This window comes from Sturnira hondurensis, unplaced genomic scaffold (genome assembly GCF_014824575.4).
Source record: "Sturnira hondurensis isolate 20B ecotype Veracruz unplaced genomic scaffold, ASM1482457v3 Scaffold0006496, whole genome shotgun sequence".
NCBI classification, from domain to species: Eukaryota; Metazoa; Chordata; class Mammalia; order Chiroptera; family Phyllostomidae; genus Sturnira; species Sturnira hondurensis.
This window is the reverse complement of record NW_028079127.1, coordinates 11,462,749-11,488,961: the sequence shown is the minus strand read 5'-3', so window position 1 is coordinate 11,488,961 and position 26,213 is coordinate 11,462,749. Positions and strand designations below refer to the sequence as shown.

At 44.6% G+C, this 26,213-nt stretch overlaps 1 protein-coding gene and 1 non-coding gene across 2 annotated transcripts in view; both read left to right on the top strand.

Annotated features, from left to right (window-relative positions):
* Positions 1-26,213, top strand: part of MYRFL (myelin regulatory factor like) — a 79,812-nt gene that overhangs the window by 4,077 nt on the left and 49,522 nt on the right. Inside the window, 10 exon segments of the mRNA XM_037049917.1 lie at positions 6,022-6,089; positions 6,182-6,412; positions 7,302-7,349; positions 7,352-7,390; positions 13,914-14,056; positions 16,818-16,903; positions 17,901-18,096; positions 20,641-20,726; positions 21,888-21,995; positions 23,732-23,813. Coding sequence (XP_036905812.1) covers positions 6,022-6,089; positions 6,182-6,412; positions 7,302-7,349; positions 7,352-7,390; positions 13,914-14,056; positions 16,818-16,903; positions 17,901-18,096; positions 20,641-20,726; positions 21,888-21,995; positions 23,732-23,813 — 1,087 coding nt within the window.
* Positions 15,505-15,634, top strand: LOC118989695 (small nucleolar RNA SNORA33). The gene has a single exon (XR_005067068.1). It is a non-coding gene; the product is annotated as a small nucleolar RNA SNORA33 (small nucleolar RNA).

Below are 26,213 nucleotides of genomic sequence, written 5' to 3'. Positions count from 1 at the left end.
TTTCTGTTCTGGTTTAATGTGTATTTCTCCCTTATGTTCCAAATCATTGATTTGAATCCTGGCTTCTTTCCCTTCACTGTTGGTTCCCTATGGATTTTTCTTTATTTTACTTAGTGTAAACTTCATTTTTTTTTATGTTGTTCTGTACCAATGAGTTCTCTGAGCATCCTGATCACCAGTATTTTGAATTTTGCATCTGATAGGTTGGCTATCTCCATTGTGTTTAGTTCTTTTTCTGGGGGTTTGTTCTCTTTGTTCATTTTGGCTGTATTTCTTTGCCTCCTCAATTTGGCAGCCTCCCTGTGTTTGTTGCTGTGTATCAGGTAGGGCTGCTTTGACGCCCTGTCTTAGTGCACCTGTTGAGTTGTATGGGGTGGAGCTTTAGGTATTTGCCAGGGCAGGACAACTTGCTTCACTTTGTGGCTCTGTGTGTGAGGAGGGCTCAAAGAGGGTACAATGCCACTACCTGGTTTTTGGAGGCTTGTCCAGCACTCACCCCATTTCCGGTCACTTTATCCTCTTCCTGTGTACCACTGGCACCCTTCCAGCTGTTGCCCTGGTGGTGAATCCCAGAGTGTGTGGGTTTTCATACATTTAAAGTTCATGTGGGCCCTTTAAACAGACTCCTAAAAAACAGCGGTTTCTTCTGCTACCCCACCCCCATTGGTTTTTTTGCAGCCAGAAGTTCTGGAACTTTGTCTTCCTGCTGCTGGAATCCTGGTCTGTGTGGTCTGGCCTGGGGCTGGGATCACTCGCTCCCAAGGTCCTCCTTGTTCCTAAGGTATCCCTCCCGATTTTTATCCAGGAAACATGAATGTGGGATGGCATACCACCTCTGTCACTGCCTCTTGAACCACACCACATGTCCTTGCCTCTTTGCCCCATCTCTGCATCTCTGACCCGCGTACTTGTCTGGATAAATGTGGCTTCTTTAAATTCTTTTTTGTCAGACTTCCATACAGCTCACTTTTCTGGCAATTCTGGGTGTTATTTGTTTTGAGGCCTAGTTGTAATTTTTTCTGTGGTAGAGGGAGGAGGTGAAGTGTGTCTACCTATGCCTCCATCTTGACTGGAAGTCTTCATCTATTATTTTTCTCTAGCCTGAATAATGTTTTTATCATTTCCTATTGTGCATATCTGTTCATGGATTCACTTAAGATTTTTTTAACCCAAAATGTCTTTAATCTTCTTTCATTCTTGAAGAATATTTTCATTGGATATTGATGCGGACACTGGCCCACAGTGTCTGTGTCATTATGGATGAAATGAGACATTCACACAGATTACCGAGTCTGGTGGAGGAAAAGGGTGAGCATGGCTTTTCTCCCAGGGGGAGCAAAAGCTGTGGCCCTTGCCAGGACCGGCCCTTACTGGGTTTCTCGGTAAAGTACAGGATAGTCCCAATTTACTATGCACAGGTTTGCTTTAGGGTTACCTTTTAAAGAAAACAAAGGAGCTGATGCTGCTTATCACATCACAGAAGAGGGATATTTGCACATGAAAAGGCAAGAGTGGTTGAACTGGTTACACTGGTCCTAGGAAGGTTTAGCATGGTTTTTAGGATGTTACTTTGCAGTAAATGTTTGCCACAAATCCAGGTGAGGGAGTTTTTAGCAAAAAGTAAGACTCATAGCGGCCTGGGTACATAGCAGGCCTGATCCCCCACTGGAGATCCTGTCCCTGGGTGTGAGTCCTGTGCATCTCTGAGTGGGAGCTGGGCCCACGCCATGCACAATGGTCTCCTGCAGGATATAAAGTTCTAGATTGTCAGTTTTTATTTTCTCTAGCACTTTAAAGGTATTGTTGGAGTAGCTTATTGCCTGTGGACATTTTGATGAGAAGTCACTGATCATTTAAATCACTGTTACCCTAAATGTAATATGTTGTTTTTCTCTGGCTACTTTTGAGAATTTCTCTTTATTTTTGGTTTACGGCTATTTGACTGATAACCTAGATATGTTTTTCTATATACTTATGTTTCTCAAGATTTGCTGAGCTTCTCAAACTTATAAATGTATGTGTTTTACCAAACTTGGAAAGTTTTTGGACATTATATCTTTATTTTTCTACTCTACCCTGTTCACAAGTTCCGGAGTCTTTTTGTCTCCCTATTTTTTAATATAATTTTTTATCTGTTTTCTAGATTGGATGATATTTATTGATGTATCTTCAAGTTTTTCTGTTATGCCACCTAATAATTAATTTTTTTAAACTTTCATATTTAAAACTGTCTTCACTCTAGAATTTCCATTTACTTCTTTTTTATAGTTTTGATATGCTTCCTGAGATTTTGTGTTTGTAAAATTTTTTACAAACACCTTTCCTTCTACTCCATTAAGGTAAGTTATAACACCTGATTGCTTGCTAACCTGGAATTTGGATCGTCTCTGAATCAGTGGCCATCGATGGGTCTTTCCTTGAGGCTGGAGTACATTTCCCCATTTCTTTACTGAGTAATTCTCTTTTGGTTGTTGTTTTAACAACGAATTGCATATTTATGATAACATTCTTTTAGGAATTGTTTTCTCAGTTTATTCATCAACTTAGAATTGGTAATCAAAAGATGTTTCTTCCTACTGAGTACCTCAGGAATTTCTTTACTGTATCCTGGACACTGTGAATGTCTAGATTCTTTTATATTTCTCTGAAGAGTATATATATTTTTGTTTTACCAGGCAATTAGTTTGCTTAGACTCAATCTGTAAACTCTGTCTCTCAGGCAGGAGCTCAAATTTCCGTTCAGTCCTATTTACTTTGGTTGGCCTGTTAAGCCCCGCACATGGACGGCTCCAGAGTCAGCTGGACACTTGGGCAGAATTTCCCTGTAGACTCTGGGTTTCTTCTCTCTAAATCTCTTTCCCAAGCTTCTCCTTTCACCCTTTTACTTTCAGCAGCTGTGTTGGCCCCAAACTCTGTTCTTGGGTCCATTAGGCCAGAAAGACCATAGGTTTTTATTGGCATTTTAGCTCTTTTGTGAGCTCTGACTTGAATGGGCCCAAGGCTAAGAGCTGTGAACAGGTGACTCCCGTATGCCACTGCCTTTGTCCTCGCTGCAGTGCCCCTTCTGAATCTTTTTGCTTTTGTTTCCTTCTGTTGTTTTGGGGTAGGCTAAATTTTTTTTTCAGAGTTCATAGTTTTTACCTGGGAAAGGATCAGGTTGTAAGAGCTTACCAGTCATATCAGAAGCAGAAGGGCTTTGTGATTCTGATACAGGGTGCAGCCAAGGCGGGGCCCAGAAAAGATTTGGAATGGTGTCCAGAACTCAAAGTGTATAGGAATATTGGAGGAAATATTATTAAGATGTCCTCACCCCACCCAGGTGTCAGTTGGGGGAAGGGACAAATGGAGCAGGGCCATTGAGAGCTGTTTTGTATAGCAACAGTTTTGCAGCTAACCTCTGGAATGGTCATTTAACATATCTATAATCTTTAACTGGTTTCATAGATATGTTAAATAGCTGTGGCCAAGTTTTGGGCCAGGGAGAAGTGGGTGGCTGCTACCCAGGATGTAACGGGGGCTGATGCTCAGAGAGAGTGCCTGTGCGAGAGCCATGTGGCTTTAGCAGAGTGAGGACCCCCTCTTGGCCAGGTGAGGGGGAGAGCCACGCTGTTTTGGAAAGATGTAGACCCCTGTAGTCATTAGGAGGGAGAGCCACATGGTTTCAGCAGAGAGCAGACCCCCTCTTGGCCAGGTGAAAGAGAAGACCACGCAGCTTTGCCAGAATGGAGATCCCTGCGGCCAGGTGAAGAAGAAAGACGCGCGCTTTTGGTGGAGTGCGGCTTTGGTAGAAGAGGCCCATGTGGCTTTGGGGTGCTTCTTTTGGCCGAGTAGCCTGGAAAGCAGGAGAGACTTTGACTGGAACTTAGTACAAAGAACTCTTGCCAGTGGAAGGTGCTGCATGATTTTGGATTGGTTGGAGATCCTGCCTGGACAGGCGACACAGCTCACAGTGCCAGCAACCTGAAAAAACAGATGTGTGCTCTTTTCCTGATTTACGGTACCTCGAGTTGGGACAGTGGGATAAGGGAGTGCTGTGTGTGGGTGTGTGTAGGTGTATATCCTTAAAGACCTTGATATTTTAATGAAGGCACTAGGCCTGAATAGCATTAAATAAACATTTTGTTTCCTTTTCACAAATCTCTGGCATTGAGAGATGCCTTTCCAATTGGCGGGGGACAGAAGAGTCCAATAGATATTAGTATACCCTCCTTGGGAGGGGCCTCTGTTTTCTGAAGCAGTTTTTGGCATCCTGGGCGGGCCAAGTATTGCCCCCCACCCCCAGCCCTCGGACCCTTGTTCGGTAACAATTCTGCATTTCTTATTTATCTAGTTGTTCTCTGTCTTTAATATTCAAGGTTTTGTGAAAATGTCTGTTCCTTCACTGCTTGCTCTTAAGATATTCGGGAGGCAAGCCCTTCTTCTCGAAGGATGAACTTCATTGCAGGGTGATCAGGCAGGAGGCCATTTTCTTGGCCTCCTGCAAAATATCATTTTTCCCCTCCTGATGACATCCAATTTTTTCTGGGGAACAACCTTCCAATTTCTTACTGTGGGAAATCTGCTTGGAAGCCTACAGTCAAGTTGAAGAAAAGTCTCACAGTTCGGCGTTTAGACTTTTAATTAATTTTTCAATTTTTAGCCCAGTAGCTCCACAGTCTCCTTGTAGTAATTTCTTTAGAAAGTAAGCTTTCTCAGCTTCTGTTGGGGTCATGGAGGTGGTGGCCAGCTGTGTGGGCTGGGGAAGCTGATCTAAGGGTCCAGCTGTTCCTTCATCTAACTTTTAATCAGTCCTTTTATTTTCAGCCCCACCTTACACTTGAATTCAGATACTCCTATTAATTCTAATGTCTTGGGCTTTTCTGGGGCTGAACTCAAATCGGATAACTTCCTGTTGGCTCCTACATCCCCTCCTCCAACCCCAGGAAGTCTTGTTTTTGCTTTTTCCATTCTGCTAATTCGGTCCGCACCCACACTACTTCTGTCTGCACCAGCATCATTGAAATGTGGTCTGGTGTGGTCTCTGCTCACGCACTCTGTGTCCTTTTGTGTTTATGCTTCTGTATTCCTTTTCTTTCACTTGGGTGGGGGGGGGGTTGAAGAACTGTAAATGTATGTTCTCTCTCCCCTTATTAATAAGAAGTGAATAAATTAGAAAGGATAAATTTGAGAAAACACAATTTTCCTGGTTAATAACAAAAGCAGACTTTTCTCTTTATTGTACAAGGTTGAAATCTTAATCAGCCAAGAAAACAGGACAGCTGACTCTCCCACAAGAGAACCAGGTGGGGGCGGGTGGTGCTTGCTGAGCATCACAGAGTCCCAGAGCCGTAAGGGACTTGCAGGTTTTGTGGAGCAGTTTTCACACTTCGTTAGTGGTAGTGTGCATTTTTTTCAAAATCAGAGTTTACTTTCCCCTCATGACACAAAACAGAAAAAAATGTTATGATTTCCCTCCCAAGCATGAACATATTTCCTGTATAAAACCCCAGAGCCCCTCCCAAGAACTCTGGGATCTTCCGGAGCAGAGATGGAAAACCGCTGCTTTGGTAGCACTGTTTTACAAGGTCTTAGCCCAAACAGTATGTACGACCATCGCTCTGGTGTAAGTAATCCGAGAAGGTTAAAAAGCAACAATAATGTTAACTAAAGTTTACTGAGCACTCTACATTTGGGGCACTATGTCTGGGGTTTGTACACAGTATCTCATTTAATTCTCACAATGATGTTATGAGGGGAGCATTGAGATTATTCCCATTTTGTAAGTGAAGAAACCAAAGCCTGGAAAGACTAATTACTTGTTTATGGACACACAGCTAGGAAGTGGAAGAGCTGGGACTCAAACCCAGGTCTGTCTGACTCAAAGCCCATTCATTTAACACAGGTTCCTGGTGGGCTTTGGCCCCTGAAGCACCTAGAACCATCCCTGGGGGTGCTCTACACTGGGGGCCACCTCCCATTTGTGACAAAAAATATGATAAAGTAGGTTTCAACAAAAAAGCAACGCCTGCCTCTAATCCTCAGGACGCACCAGCTCCCGAGTACCCCACCCTACTCTACATCAGACTCCTGCTCTCCTCCACGGGTCAAAGGTGAGGGCCTTCCACCTCCCACGCAACAACGCGCGCCTTCATCAACTCTGGTTGGGGGAAGAGAGGCCCTTCTCACCTGTGTGTTACCCCAGGTGCCTGCTGCCGGACTCTGAGGACACTGGCTCTTGTCCACCACTCGGCTGCCGCACCCACCGGCCCCGCCCCCGCCGGCAGTATCTTTACTTGAGCAACGCCAGCCTTGTTCACCAGCGGCTCTCACAACTGTTGCCCAGACGCCGGTCATCCCGCGACCACCCTGGACCAGTCCCTGCCCTCTCATATGGGAACAGGTTGTTCTTACCATCAGCAGCCTCTGTGCCTCAGCACTGGGTAAAGAGCAAAACGATTTAGTCTTTTCTCTCTCTCTCTCTCTCTCTCTCTCTCTCTCTCTCTCTCTCTCTCTCTCTCTCTCTCTCTCGTTTTTTTTTTTTTGAAGACCTGAGCAGCCAGTGCCGGGCAGGGCCAATGGAAAGTGAACAGTGGCGCCCTCTCCAGGAGATGGCAGTGTTGAGACACGTATCAGGGCCAGGCCCAGGGCTCTTGGCTTCAGACCTGCTTTAATTAAAAACCTGCTAAACCCGAGGTGCTTCTCATTCAGTGAACAGATAAAGTGTCAGAAATATGTAGGGAGATTCTAGGTGATGGAGAAAGCCCTCTTTCCACGTGTAGCCTCAGCTAGAGTACTCAAGGAAATTTGTGAATGATCTCACAGAAAGATATGTCAATTAAACGTTCACTAATACTCCTTTCTTCTCTTTTGCCCCCTCCCACGCCCCCACCCCATGCCGTTTATTCCTCCTTTTGAACTTAGAAGATGGCAAAAAGAGTAAAGGCCATCAAAAACTGTGGTAAAATTCCATGCAAAAATTTTTTTAGGTGTAATACGTATACCTGTGTTTTGAGTCTCTATCTTCTTGGTCTCAAAGAGTTTTTTGCCTTTGGCCATTTATTTTTTAAGCAGGTGAATCCAAGGTCCACTGGGTGGAGGAAAATGAGATCTGAGACGGTTAGGAGTCATGGAGTAGGGGCTTGCTTTGTCCACTGCAGGCGTGCACCTAGATTTGCACACTTGCAGGCCCCAAGGAACCGTGACGCTTTAGAATTAGACTTTGGAAGGCGGACAGCAGAGACGCAAGACATTGAGTTTTATTTACTGTAACATGGAGAGCAAAGAAGGACCCTAATCTTCTTTTTGGCTTCTTGATTTTATAGCCTTGCAGCCACCAACCAAGAAGAGAATGTGTTCACAGGCTCTGGAGAACCCGGGGACTGTCCAACGTGGGCCCAGGACTTAGGCCCAAGTGAGCCAACTCAGGGCCTATTGCTGACCATTCAACTAGGGCCTTAAAAAAAACAGCCTTGGAGCAGCCGTACAAAATTATTTTCTCTCTCTGTTGTAGACCGCTCTGCCTGGTTCTAGGAATTGTATCTTGACCCCTTGTGGCTAAGGGTGAGGGATGACCTCTGGAATTCCAGCCGAAGGAGACAAAGCTTGTCTCTGGTAGCAAAGGCCGCCTCAGTTTCCTCTCCCTGCCCCCAAAGCTTGGTCGGAACTCAATGACAGGTAAGACCCCTCACAGCAGGGGGCAACCTAAGCCAGATTTGATCACTTGGGAGGCCTTCATGGAAGGACTCAGGGGCTGCAACAAAGAGCAATGGACTCTTTGACATAGCCCCAGTCCCCATGTTCTCTGGGGGAAGTGCTTCCTGGCTCTAATCCCCTTAAGCCTGAATACCTGATGGAGAGAGGTGCAGCTCCTTGCCTTGCTAGATCGTTTCCTGGGGGAATATCTAGCATCACAAAGATTTTCTGATAAACCTGTGAAATCTGCTCTGCTAAGAGTGCTTTCATTCATAGGTTAAGGGTTCAAGCAGGAAACCCTAAAACTCTGTTCCTGACAGACTGACTCATAGTAAGCCCTCAGATATCTTTGAATTGTTATCTACTGTTTGATCCTTGCCTCCCTGTATTCCTGTGTATTAGAACCCAATAAAAGCCCCTGGAGGAGGAGGCTGGAGGCCTTTTTCTCCTCGGAGAAACTGGCTACTGCTCATGGCCTTTTTCCCCTGAGAAACTGGCCACTTCTCCCTAAGCAGATCACATCATGTCTCAGTCATATTTACTCTCATCTGTGGCAATTGGGGGGACTTGTGAGGGAAGTCACCCCCACATCTCTCATAGAAGGGCAGTGATAGGCTCTGGGAGTTTATTTCTTCTTTCTTGACATAATGTTCCATGCAGTCTTAGATGGGGTCCTATAGGGGCTCCTGGGTAAGAGATGCCATCCTCTCTCTGCTGGGAGAGAACCCCAGCCCTCTCCATTTCAAGGGCGATGTGTCTCAGAGGACCCCGACTCCAGACCAGGGGAGCTGTACGGCTGCAGGAGCTTCAGGAGCTTGCTGGTGTGCTCATCGCTTTGTCTGGCGCTACCTCCCTGCACTGCAGTGTGCCCACGGGGGACGTGGGGACGTGGGAAAGTGCAGAGTCCGACTCCGTAAGCCCGGGGCGGGGCCCGAGAGCCTGTCTTCCTCGAAAGCTCTCAGGGGGTGGGTGCTGCACGGAGGAGCTCTGAGAAGCAAGACCACAGAGGATTTCTACAGTCTGTTTCCAGTGGAGCAGGGAGGAAGAGGGTCGAGCTTCCCTCGCACTCACTTCAAATTAGCAGGGTCCCATTAATTTCGATCTCTGAAATTTTGTAACATCATTTAAAAAGTTTTTTAGCAGAACCAACTGATATCCAAATGGTTGGGCTGCCTCATTCTTTGTCTTGTGACACGTTATGTTTTGAGCTTAGAGACCTGATCTCAAGTTGAGAAAAGTTGAGGCTTTTGAGTCTGGAGCCTTGAACTTCAGAATTTTCAGAGTACATGCTATGGCACATACTTGGGGAAAGGATAATATTACACGCCACTTCTATTAGTCACTGTAGATAATCAAATGTAGGCCATGTGACTAGTGCCCCAAATTGAGGGTAGCAAGTCCCATCTCTTCTTCCCATGCACCAGGTTGGCAAGAAAGTCCCAGATTTCCTTCCTGGAGGGAAAGTCCTCCCTCTCCAGCTGTTATCCCCAAACTCCAGAGATTTATCCTGCCCTGGAAGGAGATGCGTGTGGCTTTCTCGCTGGCTTATGTTGCTGCCTTTGCCTTTCACAGCTACGTGGGAGCTGATCCTTTCAGGGCGCCTGGCCTCAGCTCCAGCATGGGTTCTGGGGGTCCTGCAGTGGACGATGGCTTCACCCTCTCAGCTAAGTCCTCCACTCCGCCATCTCCTGGCAGTGCTGTGGCAGGGCTGTGCTGGACATCATGCCCTTCCATAAACAAAGCCGTCTTCTTTGCTTTTGTGTAGATCTACTATACCCAACAGTTGCTTGATTTTAATTATTCAATCAACCCTAGAAACACAAAATGCAAAATAAAAGGCCCCTTTCCAGATAATATAGCACTCACCTTCCTATGAAAGGTGACTCTGAGTTCTTCAGGGATCCTTGCATGGATCCTGCAGCTTCAACATGGTTCTCAAACACGAAAGGATGAGTCAATTCCTAGCCAGACGAGAGAACCATCTGTTCGCTCTCCCACAGATGCACCAGCTCACTGAGGGTACTGGGCAAGCCACCCAAACCTTCCAAGAGTTTCCTCATCTACCCAGAGTGCTGTTCACATCATCCTGGTCACTTCAGAGCTAAGCTCCACCCTGCGCTGCTTTTCTGCTGCCTGTGCCTGGAAAGGGCGCTGATTTTGCACCATTGCCAGAGAACAGCCATGGAAGACTAGCTGAAATGACCCAACAGATGGGAGACCCCGAATCCCTTACTGAATACCTATTCAAAGGTCATTAAAAGCTGACCAAAGATATTGGGCTCCAGACGATGGTTCTAGAATAATAATGATCAGATGGGCAAAAAATAATGGGGGGGAAAAAGAGGCAAAACTCAGTTAATCCAAGTGTCATGTTTTTTACGGCAGTTTTCTAGTAGAGAGCTCAGATTTGATGTTGCAGAGGCCCAGGGATTTTACAAAGGTCCCGGGCACATGGGTAGAGGAAGGAAGAGGTTAGGCTGGTCTCATAGGCAGGATTGTTGATGGGAGTTGATGTTCGTTCTTTTTTTATCCTTGCCTGAGGACATGCTTATTGGTTTTAGAAAGGGGGAGAGAGGACGAGGGGGGTAGAGAGAGAGAGAGAAAGAGAAACATTGCTCAGTTTCCTCCTGTAGGCACCGCGATCAGGACTGAATCAGCAACCCAGGCATGTGCCCTGACCAGGAATCAAACTTGTGACCTTTTGGTTTATGGGCTGATGCCCAACTAACTGAGTCACCTGGCCGAGGTGGGAGGTGATGTTCTAAATCATTTAAGGCACATTGGTTGACCTTGTTCCAAGCAGTTCACTTTGAGCAAGTGTCCCAAGATCTCCAGTTAGAGGGCTCACAATCACGATGTAGAATTACTGGGTTGCTGTGACCACACGTAAAATCTTGCTCTGAGAGAAAGCACCTGGTGGCTCCTCTTAGCTGGTTTCAACCTCATGTGGTCTGGATCCCAAATCTGAGGGGGTCCCTGGTCCCACCTAATCTGAACCGCAGATATAAAAGGGTTCACGGCCTCATATGGCTTGCTTCTTAACTATAAAAGGGTTTGTTAGCTCCAGAGTTGTGACCTTTGGCCTCTGGTGAGGAGTTCAGAAGCTGAATTCACACTGGAGGATCGGAAGAATCTGACTCATCTCTCCAGCAACTGGGAACTTTCAAAGCTTCATTTTTCTTGATTATCAAATCAGAACCGTAAGTTCTACTTCAGTCATTTCCGAGATTTTTAAAAAAGGAATGCATAAGAAAATATTTTGAAAGACATTCAAACCCAAGCTATGAGTTTTTTCCAAAATGTTGGGACTTGACTGTCGGCTGCCTTCACATTCACGCTTCTCTCTTCTGTTACATTTTCCCAAGAAATCCTCTGTGTGGCCTGAAGGGAAGAAAAAGTTTGAATCTCATCCTTTCCACTGAATAGCTGTGACACTAAGCAAATTATGTCGGGTCTTTGAACCCATTCCCACACTTGTTGAGCGGGTTACCCACTTTCTACATCTGTTTGGCTGCATCTGCTAAAGAATAGCCTCAGACCCAGGATTCCACCCGGGGAATAGACCTGACAGAAAGTTGCACACATGCCCCTAAAACACAGGCCCAGAACACTCATGGCAGCATTACTCATACTAACCACACACCTTCTGAAAGTAGCCCGCATGACCGTCAAGGACAGGACAAGTTGTGGTGTATTCACACAGTGGATGTGACATGTCAAGGAAGAAGGTCTGTTAAAAAAGAAATCCTAACCTTGAAGATAAGTTAATGAGTTGATAAACTATGTCAAATGTCTGGGACAGTGCCTGTAGTGCAGAAAACACACAGGTATAATAGATATTATTATTAGTATTAATGAGCCCCTGAACAGGCTCCGGCTTGTGCCAGAAATTTTGGAGTGAGCCTGTGGTCCCAGATTCCCATCCCTGGGCTCTCTGGCCGCTCCCAGAGAGGCCACAATTGTGTTAGTCCTGTCGGAGTGGCTGCCTCGACACTGTTGCTGCTATGATGAGAAAGGGTGGGAAATGCCATCACCCCTGAGGACAGTGCCCCCTGCCCACTGCCCACCCTCCCAACCTGCACCTGGAGGAGCAGAGCTGGCCTTCGGCTGCCCCCCACCCCCATGGCCACCGGCCCTTGCCACCGTGCTTGAGTAACTGCAATTCCCTCACATCAGACAGTGTTACCGAAGAGGCCAAGGACAAAGTATGTGCCAGGGCTTCTTGGGAATAACGGAGTCACCTGAGCTGAAACAAGAAGTGTAATAATGGCACCATTGTTTAAACACTTTGGTGATGGACACTATGCTAAGCACCCTCAGACATTACTCATTGAATCCCTTTAACAATCCTGGGAGGCGTCCTGTGGTTACACCCACTTTGCAGGTGGAGAGACTGAAGCCCAGAGTCCTCAGACCATTTCCCTAAGGTTGTATAGCCATTAGGTGTAAAGTTGGGACAGCGACTCACTTCCAAACTTGAAGCTCCTGAACTTCCTTCATCCTCTCTTCAATGGAGGAGAAAGGAAAGAAAGATGGAAGAACTAGTTTCTTGCTTTCTCTGGATTTGGTATAAGCAGGAGAAAAATAGAAAGATTTATCATTTTGAAAACACTTAAGGCCAGGTATCATTTGGAGAACTGAGGACACAGAGTTCCTTGCATTGCCAACCTTCTTACTTATAGGTGGAAACAAGTTTCTCAGGATTTTGAGAAATTGTTTCCAAATTTACATTTCTAAAAACAAACAAGCAAAAATAGATGTGTTGGGGTATCACATGAAAATAGATGTGACCAAAGGAAACACATTTTATGTGGCCTTTAGGATCAAAAGCAAACTGAAGCAGCTCTGTTATTTATTTTAGGAAGCCCTCAATAAAAGTACAGAGAAGGTTAGGGGAGTGAAAGCAAAGCCAGCCACACCCCCTGCCTTTCCCCAGCTGTGGCCTAAGGGCGTGCTCTGTAGGAGCTAACGTCTTTTTGCACGTTCTTACCACCTGCACCTGAGCGCGTGAACAGCTGCCACTCCCCCTTCACTCCTCCCGTCAGGCATGAGTGCTGCTGGGGGAGTTGAAGGAAAAGGGAAACAACGAACACTCCAGTCAAATTTACATAAAAACTTTCTGCTGTTGAATTGTACAGTTTGGAGGCATACTCAAATTAAGACAGCGTGCAAGGACCATGCAAAAATGGTAGCTTGCACATGTGAAACTGCTGTTGCTCAACCCTTTCTGATGCACAAAAGTAGCCATTGCACATAGTTAACACTACGGGCTGACGGATGGTTTCTGTCACTGTGTCTTGGTATCAGCTTCTGAAAGTGCTGTCCCTGTCATTCTCCCTGCCTGTGCAAGCTTGCAAGTTGGGCAGGACACCTGTTTTAATTTCTGGTTTGCAGTTGAGGGAGATAAGACACTAAGTGAATAAATAACTCGTCTAAGTTCAAAAAGCCAGTTGGACCAAAGAACATTGGTGCCACAAGGGACCTGTAACCAACAGGAGTGTGTTGATTGCAGTGAATGGAAACAAGGAAACGAAAGGCAAAAACCATATCCTTAAACTGCCTTAAGCAAAAAATAACATAACATAACATAAAAAAGAAACAAAAACAAAGCCAGAGGGCTTATTGGCTTTCGTGATGCTGGAGTTTAGGACTGGATCCCGGAACCCGAATCACGCTGTTGGGCCTGGGCGCCCTTCATTCTCAGGTGCTTCCTGCTGCGTTGCCTTCTTCCCAGACAGGCTTTCCCTGATGTCCCACAGTCTTGGGGCTGTATCTCGCAGGTTGAAACTCATAGAAAAAACTCAGCATCTTTGAACCCTTATTCCCAGTAATGCTGAGATCCACTCTGCTTGGATTGGATTAGGCCAGGTGTGTACCTGATGCAAACTATTGATGTGAATAGCGAATGCGGTACTTGGATTGACTAAGCCTGGTCGGGTCCCCTACCCTCCTCACGTTGAACATGGTTGTCACTGGATCCACACAGAATGGAAGTGAGGAGATGCTATGAAGTAGGGAAGGTGGATATTGAGGGCAACGTTTCCTTGGAGATCACTAACCCCAAGCTGCTCTTTCTACAGATGAGGAAACAAGGCCACATGCCTCCTGCCTCCCAACGCTTGTCGCTTCCAACACAGTCTCTCTGCTTTCTACATGGCCTATTCATTAACTCCACACAGCTGTCTCTGAACCTAGGAAAAGCAGCCTTGGGGGAAAGACCTGACACACCTATTTCTTTGCAGTGACGAGCGGGAGTCACAGCAGCGAAATGCAAGACCATGACAGTGAGTCACAGAACGTGATGCCTGCTGACCAGTGCTCTCCTGCTCTGAAGTGGCAGCCATACCAAAGTATTCCTTGGCATAGCTTGTTTATTAAATGGTCAGTATGAAAACCTATGAGTGGCCTTAGGAAGCCCTGTAGTGGGCTGGAGAGTGAGGGGGAAAAGGTAGTGCTAACTCTTAAGACTGAACCCAAGATGTGGGGCTTTGTGGCCACCCCTGATCAAATGGGATGGGCCAATGAGAAGCATGGCTTCCTCCTCATGTTTTGCATTCTACTTGATGAATGGCTGGGCATGGGTGTCTGGCTGTCAGGAATCTAGACTTGTAATTCTGACTTGTTATAATTTACCCACTCAACAATGGAAGGGGAGGGAGTCTTTCTCAGATCACATGCTCAGTTAAAGCTAAAATCTGGAAAAACGGAGATTTCTCCAATTACCAATATTTAACCCTACAGTTAATTTAAAAATCTGGAAAGTACATTTTGGGGGTCACGTGAATTTTTAGCTGGTGACACCTTTCTCCCTCAGCCTTCATGCTGCCAGTCAGCATTGTCAAGTTCACTTTGTGCCTTGCAGTAATCACAGCCAGTGGTGCCTTTGTGTTCAGAGACTGGTTCAAACCATACAAAATATCCTTAAAGTGTAAAAGTTTCATTCTATTCTTATGACATTATAATTTCAAGAGGCCAATGTGGACATTCTTTAAGACTTTTCTTCATTAGCATATAATTTACCCGTCTAACTCTTCTAGGATTTTTGTTGATTATAAGTACCTTCCTGAAACACTAAGAAATGTTAGTGGTTAGAGAATAAAATTTTCAAGTAATAAGTACAGTACCAAATCGGCCTACAGCCTTGAAGGTCTTAATGGTATTCTCCAAATTCAAATGTAACTTCTTTAAGAGCAAACCTATGTCTAGGACTTTTATGTAAGATGAACTGGAAGGAAATCTTTTCCTTAAAACAAAGTCTCAGTGCGTAAACAGACTTGGGAGTTGGTGTGTTTAACAGGAGGCAGAAAAAAGCGAATTGCTAATAGTATCATTGAGATACTATGCCACTGTGTGCACTTAGAAAAAGAGAGGAAGAGCCCATAGGTCTTGGTTTTGAGTCTTAGCCTTCACATGATCTTTAGGGGAGGGTCCCACACTCTGCCTCAAACATAAGGACCGAGGTACGAAACTGTCACCCACATGCACAGTATTTTACTTGACCCCATTCATGCTTCCTGGTCTCTGTGCATCTGAGTTAATCAAGCTTTTGAGGTACCTGTTATCTCTCTTCTCACTTGAATAGCTTATTTCCTGAAGTTTATGGACCAGCCCATCGATGCTGGGCTGCTCTAGAAAAAAGGAGAACACAAATCACATCAACTCAAAGGTGCAGAGGAAGGTGCATTTTGAAGCCATGATGCACTTTTCTTAAGCATGAATGGAGGCAATATTCATCTGGATTAGAACTCAGGTCCTCTTGATTTCATTACTAAGAAAGAAAGTCATTTGTGTCTTCTTAGATTTTTATGTCTAAATTGTTACCAAAAAAAAAAAAAGCCAGTCAGTTAGTCTGCTCACCTGAATGTATTTCTGCAGAAATTGAGAGAGAGCTGGCAATAGTAAAGCCACGTTATGAGCCTTAAAGACAATGAAGTCATTAAGGTCCCTGAAAATGGCTACAAGAAAAAAATAATAAACTGTTGCAAAAATATTGTTTTCCTCGACTACCTAATTCACATTAGGGGACTGAAAACTTATCAGATCTCTTTTTTCCCTGAGTGATATTTCAAACCTGTGCTACAGAGAGTTTTTTAAAAAGCCAGTTTAATTGACTTTTGATATCAAAAACAGAATTGCTATTTTTAGGTAAACAGATTTCTTTAACCAGAGATTGGAGTTCAAGGTTCAGATTAGTCTTCAGCACAATTGTTGTTGGTTGACTCAGTTTCTGTCACAGCTGCTTTTAAATTTCAGGCTAACGCTCACATCTGAGCCGTCAACCTTACCTGCTTTCTTCAGAGTTCTTGACAGTGAAACATGGAAGATCGCAAAAAGATATTTCCTTTTTTTCTCAAGCAAGACAGTTCTTATTACCCTCTATAGTAAAATCTATACAGTTCAATCCGTCTAGCCATTAGAGGAGCAAATTAGCAGATCAGCTCTAGAAACCTGAGTCAATATAAAGTTCCCAGATGGCACAAGACACGTGGTCTTTATCAAATTCTTCATTCAGTGGATGTTCTCGTTGCTGCCGGCAAGCACTGCGAGTGTGGGGCATTTGACTGATCAGCCACTTGAGGGTAATCAATGACCCAGTGACTTGATTCACTGTGAAGGTGCTTCTCTTGCAAAGAACGCAAACACGGCTTCCCCAAGAGACCCATTGATATTTCCTGTCTCTGGAACTGGAGGACAATTTAGAAACTCCATGTTGTTCATTATGATGGCCGGCTTCCAAGCTGAGATCCCAAGATGCGAAATCCACACGGTAGCAGGAGCGAGGAGCTAGCGGAGCAGGCCCTGTGGCCCTCTTCCACCTGTGCTCCTGGGAAGGAGCTTCTTTCGAGGGGGGAAAACCCACATTTAGAAACCTCAATAAACTAAAAGTCAGGCTCCATACCTACATGTTGGGAAAAAACTCACCAAAGGAGTTTTCAACTTTTATCTTCTCTTGTCTCCTTGAAAATGTCTCACATTTAGCACGTTTTATTTTCATTAATGTTTAAAAGTATTTACACATATAAAAATGTTTAATTAATTCAGCATTTAATTAAACATGTAACCTATTGAAAATGATTTGATTAGAACAGGTAAAGCAAGAGGCTGATCTTTCAGCCACTCCGACACCGCTGCATCCCCTTCTGCAGAAACCAGCAGCCCAGGAGGCTGGCCGTGCTGCTCAGGCGAGTGAGAAGGGACTGACTGCCATCTGGAGAAGACAAATTCTCAGTCAGTACTATGGCTGACTCTGGCTGATCAGGGCAAGGCTATCCCTGGTATTACTGACCTGCCTACTTTATTCATATGACCAGCAGTAGGAGGGATACTCATTCGTGTGAGTAACTATTTGTGTATGGTATTGCTGATAAAATGCAGAGACTTTTAAAATTTTTTTGTGGTTTTATATTTTATTTTTATTTTTAAAATTTATTTAGTAATTTTTCAAGTACAGTACTCTGTTACTCCCATCCCATCCCACCCCCCGTGTTCCCCCCTCCTTCCCATTTCCACCCTTCTCAGTTGTTGTCCATGTATCCTTTATATATGTTCCTCGAAATCTCTCCCTTATTTCCCCTGAAATTCCCTCCCTTCTGGTCACTGTCAGCCTGTTCTCTATTTCAGTGTCTTTGGTTATATTTTGCTTGCTTGTTTGTTTTGTTGTTTAGCTTCCTGTTAAAGGAAATGAATGGATCAAAAAAACTATGGTACATATACACAATGGAATTCTATGCAGCAGAAAGAAAGAAGGAGCTCCTACCCTTTGCAACAACATGGATGGAACTGGAAAGCATTATGCTGAGTGAAATAAGCCAGGTATTGAGAGACTTCTTTTTTTTAAAGAAGCAAGAAGATAAATATTTCACAAGTCTGAGAAGTGCAGTGACTCCCCGACTTTTGGCCTGTGTCTTCCTGCTGTCCAGTGGAGCTGAGTTACTTGAGGAGTGTGGAAAGTACAACGGGAACAGGCGGGCTGAGGAAACAATGCCTGCGTTTGGCGAGAATTGTGCGCCTTCCTGGTGAGACAAGAAAAAGCTGCGAGGGGGCCGGCTGTGTTTTGAAATATCATATTCATTTTCTCAGCAAAAATGCACAAAACCAATTGATTACATATAGCAAAAAGAACTTTCTGCACTGTATTTTCTCGAATGTTTATACAATTAATATGATTCAAGACAGAAAATGTGTAGAAAATATTTGTGAAGCTGGTTTCTTGATTCCTCCTTCCGTAGACCCGATTTCGGCTTCCAAGGTGTCACAGACAAAGGATTTGGTTTCTCACTGGCAGATGAAGCTTTTGTTTGCCAAAAGAAGAACCGTTTCCAGATAACCATTTATATCCAAGTTTGGGGAAGTGCAAAATTTGTCAAAACCCAAATGGGCCTACAGCCAATAGAAATGTTTTACTTGAAAGGTTTGGGGGTTAAGGTAAGTCTTTTATTTATTTAGTTCCATTTAATTCAGCCAACATTTCTTAAGTGTTCCAGTGGTCCATTGCTGAGTAACAAACTACCCCAAACTCAGTAACGTAAAATGCTAACAATCATTTATTTGGGTCACAAATCTGCTACTTGGTTAGGGCTTTGCTCTGATAGTTCATCTCTGCTCAGGAGTCATCAGCTGGGGCAGCTCCAATTTGCTGAATCCAACTTGCAAGAAGGCTCATTTACATGCCTGTCTGGTGCATGCTGCCATCAGCTCGGAGCTCAGAGGGGCTGGGGGGCTGTGGCTCCTCCCCGTACTATCTCACCGTAGGGCAGCTTGCGCTTCCACACAGCATGGAGGTTGGGCTCTAAGAACGACTGGTCCAGGACAGAGGGAGCAGAAGCTGCTAATTTCTTTTCTTTTTAAAAAGATTTTACTTATTTATTTTCAGATACAGGGGAAGGAAGGGAAAAAGAGAAGGAGAGAAACACCATTGTAAGAGAGAAACATCAATCAGTTGCCTCTTGTGTGGGCCCTGACTGGGGCCCTGACCGAATCAAACCAGTGACTTTGCCTTTTGCAGAGTGACCCCAACCAACTGAGTCACACCAGTCAGGACAGAAGCTGCTAATTTCTTAAACCTGGGCTCAAACTGGCAAAATACCACATCAAACTGCAGTTTTGTAGTTTTCAGTGAGTAAATCTTGTACTTCTTTTACTAAATATGGTCTTATTTGTTTTACACTTTTTGATGCTGGTTCATTTTCATATGGAGTAGATTCAAAGTTTTCACCAAATTCTCAAAGAGGCCCCTGACTTTAAAAAAAGTTAACAAACCATTTATCCAGTCAATGTCCCCTCTTTTCCAGTTTAACAGAGAGGGGAGACTGAGGCTTAGAATGTTACATAATTCATCCAAGATAATAAATGATAGAGCTGGGTAGGACAACTTTTGATTGGCCAATGAGTACCTAGTAAATTATCACCTCAGATCCTGCACCTTAGGGGGAATAGCTATTGTCTGCGTATTTTATTCTGATCATTAATCTGAGTTTAGCTTCTCCAAATGGTGCTGGACTGCTGGGCCCATCAGCTGCTCTTCCTCCAAACGGAGCTTTCACACCAAACCAGACCAGACCAGACCAAACCAAACCAAACCAGACCGAACCAGACCAAACCAGACCAAACCAGACTGAACCAAACCAGACCAGACCGAACCAAACCAAACCAGACCAGACCAAACCAAACCAAACCAAACCAGACCGAACCAAACCAGACCGAACCAGATCAAACCAGACCAAACCAGACTGAACCAAACCAGACTGAACCAAACCAGACCGAACCAGATCAAACCAGACCAAACCAGACTGAACCAAACCAGACCAGACCAAACCAAACCAAACCAGACCAGACCAAACCAAACCAAACCAGACCAGACCAAACCAAACCAAACGGAGCACAGTGAAAGCAAATACAAATAAACAAAAACAAATACCCACATTTTCCTGATTTTGGAAGTAATAATTCTATTGTAAAAATGTTGAAACATAACAGAAAAATATGAAAAAGGTAAATTTCATTCACATTTAGGATCCACTATTTGGTAGCTTATTTTTCCTTATTTTTCTGTTATTAAAATTGATCTCCTATTGTTAATATAGTGGAAAAATAACACAGTATGATAGTAAAGACTCTATCAAACTATTGTTTACAAAGATGACACAGATTTCTATTGTATGGAGGTACTCTAAAAATTTCTGTATTATTGTTTGTTTTATTTCCAGTGTTTCTTGTTAATAAAACTGCAGTAAACATCTGTATACACCCACTTTTGCATGAAGATAAATTCCAGCAGAGGAATTTACACATCGAAAGAATGAACGTTATTAATCTCTTGATGTGGGTTGCTCAGTGGCTTTTCAGAAACATTGTCACCAGGTGAATGAACACCACAGCCACAGATGACGGGGCAGGTCTCACCCGGTCATTGCTGATGTCCACTAATGACAAGGAGGGTTTGTAGGAAGTACTGAGTGAGTGCCATTTCCTATACTTCTTTTATTACCATTGCTTTTTCTTACTAGAGCATAAGCTGTGCAAGGGCACAGATTTCTGTTGATTTGGTCAACTTCTCATCTCTAACGCCTTGAGCAATGCCTGGTGCATATAGCAGGTGCTCAACAAGTATCTATGTATGAATGAATGCATGAACACGTGAATGCGTGCCTTCTTTGAGCTATGCGGTTCCTGTGTTTCACAACTGATGTTTCTACTGGCCCATTCTGGACTCACTGTTTCCCTGGAATACTCTGTGGTCTTGTGTTTTCACTGTGTAGTTTTTCAGGTATTTGTTTCTTTTCTCACCAATAGCATACTGCTTTAAGGTCCGAGCCGTTGCCTTATATGTCTTTTCAGTGACTTGCCCCTCCAGCCAGTGCCTAGATTAATACCTTGGAAGACCTTTAATGTACTTGAACATTATTTACTAGTGAACATTTTATTAATAAATTAGTTTATTAATTTTTTTCTTTATGTTGTTTTACACAGATGGAAGCCACCCATCAAGTAATTGCTGTTGAGTAATCCCAGGCAGATAGAAGCAAAAAGATTTTCAATCCTGTGAAGTAAGAACTTCTTTTCTGAATTCCTTTGTGAGTGTTTTGGGAAGAAAACCTATTGCCCAATTTATTCTGCTTATTTGAAATGAATCTTACTGTAGAAACTAAATAATAATATGTTAATTTATGAACATATGCTGTCCACAAAAATAAAGTAGGTAAAATGCATCAAAATAATTGCAAAAATTCCTTATAAAGAGTTTTATTTTTAATTCATTTTTATTTTTATAATTATTTACTACTTGCTAACAACCTTGGATCTTTGGGATAGATTATGGTTAGACCTTTTAATTTTTCATTTAATTGGCACAATGCTGATAGAATTAAATTTGAGGCTTTGGATCCATCCTGTGCCTACAGTTTATTTTTTTTCTTCTAAAGCTATGCTGAAAGATCACTTAATGGGCTCCCAAATAGAAAGCGCACACAATTGGGATTGTCCAAAGCAGTATGGTGGTCCAAAGAGAGAGTCCTCTGTAGAGTCCCTGCGGAGTGGGACTTGCTTTTCAACAACTGATTTGGCTGGGATACCGTTGAGACATCAGTGTTTTGACCCTGAGTCAGTCTCATTGGGGCTGGGAGGAAGATGGCCCCATGGCTGGGACCAGGCAGGCGCTCAGCCTGATGCTCAAGCAGGAACCTCAGGTACTAACACAGCCCTAAGCCTTCCTGGTGCATCCGGCTCTGCCTTGTCTGGGGAAGGCTGTGTATGGCCGTCCTTAGGAACAAGCAGCCTCCCGCAGCCAGGCCAGGAGAGGGCAAATACATGAAGATGTGAGGGAATTCACGAGGAACCTAGAGAGATTGCTTCAGCGAGGAGGTGAATGCTGTAGAAGCAGAAGTACAAATAAAATATGTCTTTTCTCCTCATTGTGGAGGTAAGAGAGTCCGTATGTAGGAACACACAGCCCTATGAGTGAGAAGCTCTGGGCCTGACCTCCTGCGGGATGAGCACTTCCACTGGAGGGTTATTCTGTGGACTTTCCTGGCCCCCATTCCTGGCCTCGCTATGGATAGTTTATTAAAAAATCAGTGACTGGAATAAACTGTCCTCCACAGTGTCACAGGAACTGGGGACTGAACATGCTTGAGAATCTCAGATGGGCCACATATGCTCAAAGACTCTATGTTCTTTTACAGTCTCTTGGTATTTCTGCTGTTTTAAAATTGACTTGCTCTGGGCAACTACATCACCAAAGTCACATTGGGCTGACAACACTTCAGTGAAACCACAGCAAATACCATGAGAAAGAAGGAGAAACCAAATCCTGACCAGAGATACCAGCGTCACTGTGTCTAGCTGGGGTGGCCGGTGCTTTATATGACCAGGGAGTGCCCTCCAGAGGCCTCTCTGCTCCTGTAGGCCCTACTAGCCTGCAAACCGGGCCTCCCTCGGCCACTTCCCTTCCTTCTCTGATTCAGCTTATTGGCATACCTCCCTTACCCTTAGACATCTTTCTTCTTCCATCCTCATCCCTGCCATGCCTGCTCTCCTGCCCGGCCCGAACCCGCTCGCCTTGGTTGCCTCCATGATTCTCTGGAGTCACCCTGCGTTTACGTCTCATTGCCATCCAAGGGCTGAGGGAGGGCTGACTGCAGTTCTCCAACCTGTGCGCTGCTCACTAATAGGATGCCCTGGACCCTGCAGCTCTGCTATATAGCCTTTTTGGATTAAAAAAGAAAGTAAATTTGCATTAATAATTTAGATCTGCGGTTCTCATAGTGTGGTTCCAGGACTATCAGAGAGAGTATAACCCGAACGGTTATTAGAAAAGCAAGTTCTCAGGCCTCACCAAAGACCTACTGAATCAAACACCTTGGCGGTGAGGCCTGGCAGTCTGTATTTTCACAAGCCCTTGAGGCGACGCTGATGTATAACATGTTTGAAACCACTGATCTTGGAGTTGGACAGAATTGAGTGTGAATTGGTGATACTGCTGTTTACTAGCTGGGTGACCTTGAGCATGCAACTTAACCTCTCTGAGATTATTTTCCTTTTCTGTGCAATGGGGACAATAACCATATTCTACTCTAATAGGGTCGTTTGGGGATCTAAATGAAATGATGTAGATAAACTGCTAGCCCAATTCCTGACACACTGAGCATTGGGGAGATGGTAGCCAGTAATAACAACAACAACAATTCTTACTATTACTGATTTACTTTGGATACAGAGGAGAACTCATTCTCTAGGGATTTGGGAATCTGTAGAGTGTTACAGAGGAAGTTGATAACATTTCATCATGCAGTTATTAATGCAAAAGCTGCTCTGATAGGGGTAGTTTTTATTTTGACTTTCAAGAAGTGGTCAGGTCTTAAAAATGTCTCAACAGTGGTACATATGAAGAAGCAATCGAAATAACTGATGAAAATTGCCATTGGGAGCAGTTGGAGGTGAGGGGCTAGGCCTTTGACTAAAGTCATGACTTGGGGGTGTGCAAGGTACAGGGTACGTGGCCAAGAGCAGTTTAGGGTGGGAAGGGTCCAGGGTCCAGAGTGGCTGAATGAACCCTACTGAGTCCTCTTCCTCTGAGACCTACGACGTGGGGCTTGGGCGACTCTGGACCAGGGGACTGTAAGGTGGCTTCCTACTATGCATGTGTTTGTGAGCGACGCTGTGTTGAGGGCCCAGGAACACAGCCAGTACAGATGGGCTGAGCCCAGGATCCCCAGAGGGATGACCATCCACTGAAGGCCACGCAGCTCAGATACCTCGGACCGGGCAGAAGGAGGACCCAGACTGACAGCGAGTAAATCAAATGCTCTCTCTTTCCACAGGAGGGGCCCCGGGCTCAGCCCATCTGTACTGGCTGTGTTCATGGGCCCTCAACACAGCATTGAGGGGCCCCTCAACTTAAAGCAGAGGAGTCCAATCTTTAAACATGCAATCTTTAAATGAGTAAACTCATCTGGGTAAATTCACCATTGATAAACTGCGGGTGGCATTTGATCACACAGGCTATGTCTCTGTTCCCTGATGTGTTGCCATTGGTCTTGTATTTCTGAATTAGATACTGCAGGTTGGTGGTCGGACTGCGTGCTGCTCACCAAGGCCAGTTCTATCTGTCGTCTGCCCACATCTCCTCACAGATCATTGTAAAGGTGAGCTCATCGCCTTGCCTTTTCTGGATTCCATATGCTTTTCTTGAGGATGGTAACAGCAGATACCATTATTCTAGTTTTTACACAGTGGTTCTCAACTAGGAAAACTTCTGTTCCCCAGGGGTCATTGGGTAATGTCTGCAAACACTTTTGAGTGTCACAGGTGGGGGTGCTGCCACCTAATGTGTAAAAGGCCAGGGGGGGACCCTGCTCCACCCCTTATAGAGTACAGACAACCCCCACAACACAGGACCATCCTCCTGAAAGCTCACAGTGCTGCAGTTGGCAAACCCTAGTTTTCACACTGTGTTTTAGGCACTGAAATAAATTCTCTATATGGCATCATATATTCTCTATATATGGCATCATTTTATATGGCTTTACATTTGTATTACATTCTTTACACCCAGAGGAAGGGAGGTGCAAGAGGGTAAGAGAATTATCTGTGATCATGCAGCTTGTAAGTGATGGAGCCCGGGTACAACCCAGTTCTCTTGGACCCCAAAGCCTGCAGGACAGAGAAAGTATCAAGAAGGCCTTCCATGCCCTAAAGTAGTGGGTGACCCCAGGGGCATCTGGACCTCTGCCTAGCACATGGTCATGGTTCATCACATTTTGCCGAATGACTGATTGGTCACAGCTGTAGACAGAATCTTGGCAGCCACGAGAACAGAAAGCTGTTGGCAGCTGCAGCTGCAGCTGTATGAGGCCAGGCTGGCCAGGCTGGCCATGCTGAGAATGCCCTGGGTTGTGAGGGGACCCGTAAGCGCAGGCTGGGTAGCCCTGGGAGGGGGTGGTTGTCATGGCTCTTTGAAGTGACACAGGGAGGTTGTGAGGACTTCAGTAAGTATTCATTCTGTGTATGACAACACAGGTGGCTGTTAACCTTAGGCCTGGGGATAAGATCTGCCCACTGGGGGAAGTGAGTCCTTCTGGCTTGCCTTGAGCTGTCCTGAAACAAAGGGGTCTGTGTAATTCTTTTAGTCAATTAAAAATAATCAGCCACCTCTTAGTGGAAATCCTTAAACTGGGACTCAAAGTTTTAATGGAGGTGAAGTAATGATGGAAATGTGGTGGAACCTTGATGTGTCCTGGGTGAGAACCAGGCTCCGTGCCTGCCAGAGTGCACACCCCAGGTTGCGTTTTGTGAGGCTGACCTAACCCATGGTGGTGAGGTTGTCTCCCCTGGTTCTGAGCTGAGGACAGAGCTTCTCGCTCAGCAGAGTTCAGGGTGGTCTGCGACACCTCACCTGATGTAATCTGGGATTGCTTTGATGCAATAACAAATCTGATTTGAAATAAAGTCTAGAAGGTATTTATTGTTTCTGGTTTCTCACAGGGAGGCATAAACAGAGGTACCAAAGTCCTGTACAGCTCATGCTTGCATCAGACTGTCTGCTAGTCACCCTCGCACTGAATAATTTACCTGGTGGTGGGGTTCCTCCCTTTCCTGCTGGCAGCTCCAGCAGAGCGATCTTCCCGCTGCTGCGCAGCGTCACACAGCAGCCGTCCGCGGCGGACCCCTCTGTCTGACGTGCTGTGGCCCGAACTCTGTTAATCGCCCCCGCATCCAAAACAGTGCAATAGTTTAACTCATAATGATGACTTTGAGGGGTTGAAATATTTCTACCATTTATATTCAGTCTGAATACTAAAAAAAGGAAATATTTACTCAGTATAAATGGGTGTCATGTCATTCGCTGAATTTTTATTTTTTGAAAGTGATTGCATTTAAAAAAACAGGAAAGAAATGATTGTACTCCGGATTTTAGGCTTTCTCCTGGCCATAATTTTTCTTTAAAGATAATGCTCTATTCTACAAGTGTGCTGGGTAACGTAAGGGTTATCCTAACAAAAATGAGAACTATTATTGTGGTAGATAACACAAAACCTTCCCCCAACACTAGAAATATCTTATTGACTTTACTTCATTCTAACTCAAAATGCAGAAGTGAAAAACGAATGCAGACTTTTGAATCTATTTGTTTAATGTTCAAACCAACTAAGAAAAAAAACAATGTCAGAAATGGCTGTACTGTTTGAATCAATGAGTTTTAGAAATGTCCGCAGAACACATTTTCTGCCACTGAGGTTCTAGAAGGCTCCATGCAGGTATATGTATCACACATCGGGCAGGAAGCAGATCAGCCTACGTTCCACAAAAATGCAGAGGTGCCCTCTTAGGCCTCTGGGTCTGTTAGTCTGAGCTCCAGAATGAAGGGAAAAAAAAACTTGGGCAATCAAGGATGTACAAAGCTGTACACTAACTGAACTACAAATTGCATTTAGCAAATTCAGATTCATTTTGAGGCCTAAGAATTGTTCCTCCCAATAGGGGAGATGCAGGTAAGGTGATGGCATGAAGGCTGGGAGAGATGGGGGTCAGGCCTCCAGGAGGGC